The 9,797-nt window shown below is 31.6% G+C and overlaps 1 protein-coding gene across 1 annotated transcript; it reads left to right on the top strand.

The window, feature by feature from the left end:
• Positions 1-313: 313 nt before the first annotated feature.
• On the top strand, positions 314-2,677 carry LOC144562377 (trihelix transcription factor ASR3-like). The gene is made up of 3 exons (XM_078311598.1): positions 314-1,049; positions 1,645-1,686; positions 2,067-2,677. Exons 1-3 carry the CDS (start codon positions 449-451, stop codon positions 2,366-2,368), a joined length of 945 nt encoding a protein of 314 aa, XP_078167724.1. The 5' UTR covers positions 314-448; the 3' UTR covers positions 2,369-2,677.
• The last annotated feature ends 7,120 nt before the right edge of the window (positions 2,678-9,797 follow it).

The raw sequence follows: 9,797 nt of genomic DNA, 5'->3' as shown, positions 1-9,797 counted from the left end.
CAATCATATTTGTTATTTTTTTTCTGACGAGGGCAAATAAAGGGGTGCCCAAACATTATTTTAGGGAAAGGTTAAATAGATGCAAAAATGGAACTCTTTTGTTCTATCTTTTAACCACCAATTAATTCTTGGGCTCAAAAAGGGCACCGACTTTGCCCCCAAATCTTTGCATTTGGCCAATTATAGACACATAATATCCCAAATTAAGAAACAAAGCTGCCCAAATTTACTCAAACAAAAGTTATTAAGTACCTCAAATTAATTTCACCCTGTCTCCCTCTTTTTTAAGTGCTTTCCTCTCTCTCCCCCTGGTAAAACCAAAACTCTACCCCAGAAAAAAAATAAAATAAAGAAACGAAAGAAAGAAAGAATTACTTGCCAAGGAATCCAGAAAGACCGATTTACCCTCGTACTCGACCTTGCGGTGAACAGAAAGAGAAGGGTAAAAATGGAAAATGGCAAAGAAGCCAGTTTATCTCCACAAGGGTCCCAGTCTCGGATGCCACGCTGGACCCGGCGAGAGATCCAAGCGTTGATCCGGGCAAAGCACGACGTAGAGGGTGGTGGAGGCAGGCGGGTCAGCGGCCGGGGAAGGCGTACGTTTTCCTCCCCAGATGGGGGACACGTGGCACCTCCCAAGTGGAACGCTGTCTCAGATGGATGCCGTGTGCGCGGGGTCCACCGTGGACCGACGCAGTGCCGTAAGCGTTGGACCAACCTCATCGCGGCTTTCAGGAAGATCAAGCACTGGGAGAAAGAGAGGGTAAAAGTGGAAGAGAACGGAGATGACATGGCGAGCCCCGCGCACGTGGACCCGGAGCAGAAGGGGTATTGGGAGATGGAAGGAGAGGAGAGGAAGGGCAAGGGCTTGCCAGGGCGGTTCGACAAGGTGGTGTATGAGCTCATAGAAGGAAAGGATGTTCCTGACGTGGCGGACCAGGTCTGTGAAGAAGGGGATGAGGTCACGGAATCCGAGGAGGAAGAGCAGGCCAAATCGGCCCCACCTGCAGTGTCACTGAGACCCGCTATCTCTGTCATACCTATATCTAGTATGTTTCTTTTCTTTGGTTATATCATTTTTGTTTGATTAATTCATCTGATGGTAGTAGAACATCTTTTTAGTTTTTATGTAGACAAGTTTTCTCAGTTATATTTGCACAATTATCACCATAATTTGCTGGTCATGTATGTTATATTTATTTAGCAATATGGTAATGTCGTTTTGAGTTAAATATAATGGTTAGTAGTTTGTCTACAAGTTAAATTGTCAGAAAGATTTGTTAAACCCTGGCATGAATGCTCTGCTGGCAATGCTCAAGTATCCAAAATGTAATCTCAGATACTGGTAAAAACTTAGATGCAATGGAAATATGGATTTCTTAGATTGCAAGTGGAGTAGGTTTTAATGTCAAATCAAAGCTGGAACATATCTGTAGAATGGCAGAAGCAGTCAAAGAAAATTCATTTGTAGAATTATCATACTAAACATGTAGGAAGAAACATCTGTAGGTCTAACTAAAATACGCATGAAAGAGATTCAGTTATGTTGAACTCATATACTAGCGTTTTTAAGAGGGTTTTGAGTTGTAGACAGTGAGTAGTAGCAATTTGTGATTTATTTTGTCATCTTTTTCTTGTGTGTAGTGAGGAGGTTTCAGCCGTTTCAGAAAGAAAGCCCAGATTCAGGTACAGAACCATTCAAATTATGAAATGTACCATTTGGTTCAGGTATTGTGCCTTCATGATGGCACTAGACCATACGAGTTGGTTCTCAGTGGACTTTTTTTTTTCTTTTTTTGAGTTGAAATAAATTTCTTGGCTGAAATAATCATATCAAGTTTAAGTTGCGGGCAAAAAAAAGGAGGGCGGCACGTAGACTTCTACTTTTTTTAGTCCCTAACGGGCTTGGTACCAGAGGGGGCTGGGATCCGGTACCAATGCACTATGGTCATCAATGTCTTGCATGACTGAACAAGAAATTGCAACTGTTTTATGGTAGACAGTACTAATATGTCTTGTTACAGTAGATGTAGTTTAATTAAATATTCCATTAACAAATTGCACAGAATGTGGAACTGAGAAGCAACCAGATGAGACCCCAGAGCGAACCTCGCCCAAAAAGGAGGGGCCTAAGAGAAAAAGGTCAGATGATTTCTGTGCTGGAGATGTACAAACAGATGATACCAAACTAATAAAGAGATTAACAGAAACCATAGATAGAGGCACCAGGCTTGTGGCAGCACAACTAGAGGCTCATACCATGCAACAACAGATGGATTGTGAGCAGAGAAAAGAGCAATCTGATGCCTTTTTAAAAGTTTTAAATCGGCTAGCTGATGGTGTCATGAAAATTGCTGATAAATTGTAGAAGAGGAGAAATCTTGGATAGCTTATATCAATAGTGACAAAAAGGAGAACTGGATTAGCTTATAGCAATAATTTCATATGGATTCTAGTTTTATTTCTTTTTATAGTGTTAAAGATAGAAGGTTTGCTTTCCTAGCTCGGTGGTACTTCGTTGAGTTTATTTCAATTTATTTAGATCTTTTCAATTCTAGGTGGTAGCATTTTACTAATCATTTTAGAAATCTGTAAGGCTGTGCCCCCTGCTTTTGTTTGATAAAAAAAAGGTTACAATTTTTGTCTTTTTGAACAAAACCTTTGTAAAGTTAGAATTTATTTGGTTTTCTTGGTATATTTGAAGTTACTGTGATCTTGTGGTTTTGGAAATACCTCTGCTTAAGAGCAGCTTGTGAAAAACTGCCTGAGAATAATCAAAATAGAGAAAATACTAATTAAGTCTGAATTATTATATTCTTTTATGTAATTTTCTTATTTCTGAGTAACTATATTTGAAATGGAAAGAAACTCAAGCATGTTTTAAAGACGCCCAATAAATCTTTTCTTAAACGAAAAAGAGAAGAGAACAAAAATTCCATTTGAACAGGATTGGCAATAGAGACAACAAATAGAGGTACAAAAAAAAAGGATAGAATTATACATTACAATGCTCTGTAATTATATTGAAAATGTAAAAAATTTACAATACTATCTTACACCGTCTTCATTTCTTGGCTTCTGTCTCTGGTTTCATATTCTTGGTTCTCTTGATGAAACAAAAGCAAGAGCAGCAGCAGCATGGGCAATGTAATAATAATTTCATCTCTCTTTCTCTCTTCTTTTCACAACCAACTTGAAAGTGCTCTCTTCTTATATATAGCAGTTAGTCCATCCAAATTGCTTCTGACAAAGAGAGAAAATGTGTACTTCATCTTCCAGATAATTAAGATAATTTTACTTGGTCTTTTGTGGGCTCCTTTGTTCCAAACTTGAGAAGGTGCTCTATAAATTTTTTATCGTGATTTGAACAGAAATTTGTGCACATGAATTCATGGAATTCTTAGAGATGTTGTTATTCATGCACCTGTTTGACACCATTGAAAGTAGAACATGAATTGTGGATATAAAAGCATTATTTTGACTTCATGCATCAAACAGATAATAGAGTCAAAATAGATTTTTTTTTAATTTTTTAAAATCATATAACTCGTGTGCTACGTGAAATCAAAACAGCGTTGTCAATATTTTTACCAATATAAAATAGCAACAAAGAGCAAAGCAACATGCATTAAGACTTCACAATTGAAACAGGGGGGTTTTGTTTCCTCTCCACACTGGAAAACCATGAACCAAATCATTTGAATGAACATATTTCCTGCCTAAGGTTTGAAGGTTTCATGGATTTATTAGCTGGTTTTTGGTAATGTGGGTCCAGTAGAGGTGCATCAGTTTACTGATCCATGATATAAGGATGAATTAGGCCTCCTAGCTTTGCTGGAGTAATGAGAAAGTGACCCAGTTTCTGGGACCTGACATGTAGGTTGTCGGATCTTTTGACCTTACCAGAACAATTCCAGATCCGACCCAGTAAATTCACCAACTTATCTCAAACAGTTTATATGTGCATCAATTATGGACCCAAAAAATTGACATTTGATTTGTTACATTTTAAAAATTATAACTAAGTCTGAAGTCCATCGTTGTTTCTGTTTCTTTCTGTATGTGCAATTTTTCATTTTATTACTATATTTTTTATAAGAGTGAGGTTATGGTACTCTACAATGTGCAGATCGATCCGTATGATACATTTTTATTTTATTTTTGAAGTGCTAAACATTATCTCTATATAAAAATATATTGAGTCATTAAGAGTGTATATAGGTAGAATTAGAATATTGAAGTGGTTTGGAGGTATTCGTCAGAGTAAAAGAGTAAATTTAGATATTAGAATCACTTGACTCGTTGTAAATATTTTTTTTATTAATTGAATTATTAGTTTGTATTTGAAGCCACTAATTTTAAAAAAAAATTATGAATCATAAAGTAGTGATTTTCTACCTAACAAAAAATAGTTAAAAAAATTATTAAAAAGATTTAAAATTTTGTCTCTTAACATTTTCATATAGATTTAAAGTTGAACGGTTCATATCAACTCTTTAAATTTTGAAAATAGAAATATAGATCCACAGAATGAACTGATTCGTGCTTTGTAAATTATCATAGCCTCGCTATTTTTATAATTAGGGAAGCAAAATATATTCTGAATTAACGATTTGCACCAAACTTATTAAATTGTTTTGTTGTACATTTTGACAGTTGAGGTTTAAAATATGATTATATATTAAATTAATTTCATTTGTATTTGTTTTTTCGTTAAGTGTCCGATTAGTCACAAAATAACATATACAAAGTTCCAATATTTTATACACCTTAATTTTGAGAAAATACGAGTAAAAACATTTTTTTTTTCAATTAGCTCTCCTTTCCTAAATTCTATGGACTTGCACATGTTGTCTTTTTTTATATTAAAAGCTCTTGATAACTTGAAAAACTATTTTTCCATATTTTTTTGTCAAAATAAAATTTGTTTCCCTATGTAGATTTGATGTTCTTAAACATAACTCAAGTTTAGTCCAAAAGAATTTAGATTGATTGTATCAAACTACAAGTAATACGCATGCAACTAGAATTTGCAGCGCCTTAAAATGTATTAAATATGAAAAGTTAGGTTATTGTAGAAAATTTTGTATTTTAACTAATTTATATAATATTATTTTTTACGTTCAAAAAATCAATCAAATCATTCAATATGATCTGCACATTAAAATTGCGAAAAGAACTAAATTGTACATTAATTGTTTTAAGAGGAGGGTTCAAATTTCTCTATTTTTTGTGATTCCACCATGCCTTCATTTTTTAAAACTTTAATAACTTAAAAGTTAAAATAAAACCGTTGGATATGATCTACATCTATGCACGTGTAAAAAATTATGACATTTCAATTTTATTTTGGTTCTCATCAAGAGCTTGTAAAAAACATACTAATGTGGATAATTTCCAGGTGTTGATTTTTCAACTTATTGATTCACATAAAAACAAAATTGAAATGTAAAAAAAAAATTATGAGGATATAGATAAAATAACATAGATCACATCTAATTTAACAGTTTTATTTTGACTTTTAAATTTTAAATTTTGAGTTATTAAAAAATTGAAAAATGAATGCAAGATGGAGACACAAAAATGGAGGCATTTGAACCCTTCTCTTGTTTTAAATATGCACATTAAAGTACATATAATTGTACATTAATTGTTTTAAATATGCATATTAAAGTACATATAATTTATAATTAAAAAAAATTATATAAAAGTCTCACTAAATAAAATGGATTCAAATCAGCTGAAATCCCAGATGAATAAACAGTAACCCTGAAATTCCTGAAATTCCGAATCCAACTGTTGAACTATTTCGAGATACTTGCACAGAAAAATCAGCTGTTCCGAGATCCGTGCACAGAAAAGGTTGAACGGTTAGATTTGGAATTCCAAGAATTTTAGCGGTACTGTTCATGCATTTGAATTTCAGCTGATTTGAATCCAAATAAAATTGGTTGGCAGTAGTTGCACATTAATTGAAGACGCGGGCAACAATTTTTTTTTTTATATATATAATTCCAAATATATATATATATTATTGATTTTATATACCGACAAACAAGAAACTTCTGTTGCACTTCTTTTATTAATGAATATAAAAACAAAAAAATCACCATCTAGAGCCTGTTATTCAGTTTCCATGACCTCATGAACTCGTCAAATTTCCGACCTGGTAGTGCTAAAAGCCTAAAACAGGGAGTCACAAAGAGAATAGCATTATTTCCAGGGGGGGGGGGGGGGGGGGGGGGGGGGGGGCAGAGAGGGAGACAATTTTATAATGCACCATTGATTTTATACTTCAATCATGATTTATATTTTTTTTCTTTGTTTTTAATATTTGAACAATCAATTCAAACAACTCAACATGATCTTCATATTAAAATGTACTTGGACATTAAATTTTATATTTTTTGAAATTATTTTACTATTTTTTTTAGATAGGCACAAAATTATTGTTTTAAGATTTGAAAACAATAATTTTATATCTATCTAAAAAATATATATATAATTTGATTTCCAAGCACAATTTTCATGTTGAGCAGTTTAGATTAACTGTTTAGGCTTTTAAAACGGAGAAAAGAATGTAGAGTATGATTGAAGCACAAAACCAATGGTGCATTTTATGTCTCCTCTTATTTTAAATATTAAGTATATTTCTATTATTATTATTTTTTTAATTCAAAGATATAAAAATATATTTCGAGAGAAAACTTAAAGTGTAGCATAATTTTTTAATTTTTTAAAATATCAACTATATTTTATTATGTTCTAATAAAAATATAGAAGTATACGCATATTTTTCCCTTAGACTCCATGTGCCGAAAAATTTATTAATATACAAAGAAATACCAAATATCACAATCTACACTTGTTTTCAACAAAATTCCAAAACTACACAATTCATTAGATAATATACCGGAAATTCGTTGAATTTCTGTTAGATTATCATCGGTTCCAGAAAACAACTTTTTGGTAGATAATTAATTCAGCGAAAAGTTAATTTTTCTGTGGATTTGTTTTTTTAGATGTTTTTATTGTTTGATTAGTTATGTAAAGTTTTATTTGATAATTGTTTGAATATTTGAATATGTTTGTAAAATGAAAAGTAAGACATACAATATTGAAGATTGAATTTCAAACCATAATCAAGTTTGAGTTTAAGGGCAGTAGTATCTACTGTTTTGAGTGTAAGGATAGCTGTCAATGAGTTCCATCTCATGAACAATTTTGAGTATAAGGATAGATACAACGAACCCCAATATTTTTGTTGTTTTGTGCAAAGATGATATGTGCAAATTCAAGTTATGTGTGAAGCCTCACTGTTTTTTAGAATCCTGAATTATCTACTGGTAAGTTGTTTTCCATATCCGCTGAATAATTCAACGGAAATTTAGCAATTTTTTTGTAAGATTATTTAGCGGATTGTGTAGTGATATTTGATATTTTTTGTGTATATTCCTCCTCTCATGATTATCGTTCATTGAAATCTAAATATTCTACGTATAAATTCTTAAACAATACGTTTGAAATTTACCCTTGTCTAAATATAAGAAGTAATTGCATGTATATAGTATATTCATATAAATATTTTTTGACAAACTTAAGTCACCTGAAATGCATTTTGGTTGTTAAGTTCCTATATATGGACTCAGATAATTTGGACCATTTATTTTAAATAAATCAATCTGATTCAAATCTAATTTAATAAAAGCCTCACATTTTCTAAGTTGTTCGAGTTAGTTAATAAAGTGAAACTATGGTAATATGTTACAGAGCGATTCATGAACTCTCAACATATATGATTTTGGAGGTTAAACTATAAATCTATTTTTTTTTTAAATTTTTACTATTTTTTTAGATAGATAAAAAATATTTAATCAAAAGATTATGAATCATAAAAAAGTATTAAAATTTTATCTATCTAAAAAAAATGATCTTTAAGTATATATTTATATAGAAATCATATTGTGCGGTTTGAGATCAACTATTTGAACTTTATGATAAGTAATATGAATTTATAGTACAGACCAATCTGTAATATACATATTATTGTAGTCTCACTCTTGTTAATGAATAAAAACCTAACATTTTTAATGAATCAAACGAGCCCATTGCTTATTTAATTTGTTTGTATTAAGCTACCTTGTATAACTATATAAGCACTTATTATTTCTTACTAGAGAAATTTTTCTTATTTTATACCTGCCTAAGAGAATCTGTGTTCTCATGTGAAGCTCAAATTAACCGAAATTTTTAAATATATCATTATTCCAAAAAAGATAAACCAAACCACCATTTTCTTTCAAAATTTCGAATTTTGACATGGCCGCATTCTCAAAATGCGGCCACTTTTCTGCGGGCCGCATCTAGGGGATGTGGCCATCTTTTTTTTTCGTGCAGTTCAATCTGAACGAAAAAAAGGAGTGGCCGCATCCCCTAGATGCGGCCTGAAAAAAGGTGGCCGCACCTAGAGGATGCGGCCATGTCAAAAATCGAATTTTTCAGAAATCGTAGTTGTTTGGTTTATTTTTTTTGGAAATATGGTATATTTAAAAATTTCGGTCAAATTAATGCTTGGTTTAAGGCAAGTGTTAGTCAAGCATGATGTTATAATTAATCATCACAGAATCATTGCATTATTTTAACATATAGACGAATATATGCAACAGATAATGTTGGTTAATTGTCATGACATTCTTACCCCCATATGCTTGCATGAACATTGTTTTTTTATAATAATATATAAATATATATAAATGTAAAACCAAGTAACCAACTATATATACATCAACCAGCGAAAAAAAAGTAAGAATGATACAATCATGATTCATGACTTGCATGTTGATGTTTTTGTCACCATTTGCTCTAACAATCATGACTCATTAACCGACGAAATTTGCGCGCTCTTTTATCTCACCATTGAATCATTATTTCAATATCTAACTAAAATCGAATTAATAGATCGGTTACAATACTTTTCAGATTTTATGCGAACCAACGCTAAGTTGGAACTATCAAAAATTATTATACCGAACCACAGTGACAAATAAATAGTTCAAGTTCGGTACAGTGAGATTTAAAATTTGTAATTCGGATATAATTTGGTACAATAAAGAAGAAGAAAAAAATAAAACCCCTCCAAAAGAAATTTTTTTAAAAAAATCGTGTTTTTCTCGCAAATAATTCGTGATTCGTGTTTTATTCACGAATAAAACGTATTATACGTTTTTTGCATTTTATTCGAAGTTTAATCTGAAAATGTAAAAAAACGAATAAAATACAAATTAATTTTACTATTTCAAAAAATATGTGACTATGTACCGAACCACTGACGTGTCCTCAATAGGACCGAACTAATGAGTTCTATTTATTTTTCGCATAAATAGTAATCCATCTTTTCTCTGATAATTTAATTTTACGATTTCAAAAAAATAAAAGATTTTGCTCTCTTCCTTCAATAATTTTCGTATGAGTCTATGGTAATATGCATATCACGATTTGGCACCGTGCTACGGCTCTATATTCGAGTTTTCAAATCCTAACGGTCGATCCGAACCGTTCATCTTGTTTTTCATATTAATATGTGTTTGGAGACCAAATTTTATATTTTTTGAAATTTTTTTACTATTTTTTTAGATTTATTGAAAATCACTGTTTTTGGATGGTCCAGAATTTTCAGATCAAGTGATTTTCTAAATATCTAAAAAAATAGTAAAAAAATTTCAAAAAATGTAAAATTTGGTCTCCAAACACATATTAATATGTAGAACAAGATGAACGGTTCGGATCGACCGTTAGGA

The sequence above is a fragment of the Carex rostrata genome, chromosome 11 (assembly GCF_964058835.1).
Source record: "Carex rostrata chromosome 11, lpCarRost1.2, whole genome shotgun sequence".
NCBI classification, from domain to species: domain Eukaryota; kingdom Viridiplantae; phylum Streptophyta; class Magnoliopsida; order Poales; family Cyperaceae; genus Carex; species Carex rostrata.
Note: the sequence above shows the minus strand (reverse complement) of the source record. Positions and strands in the feature narration are given on the sequence as shown.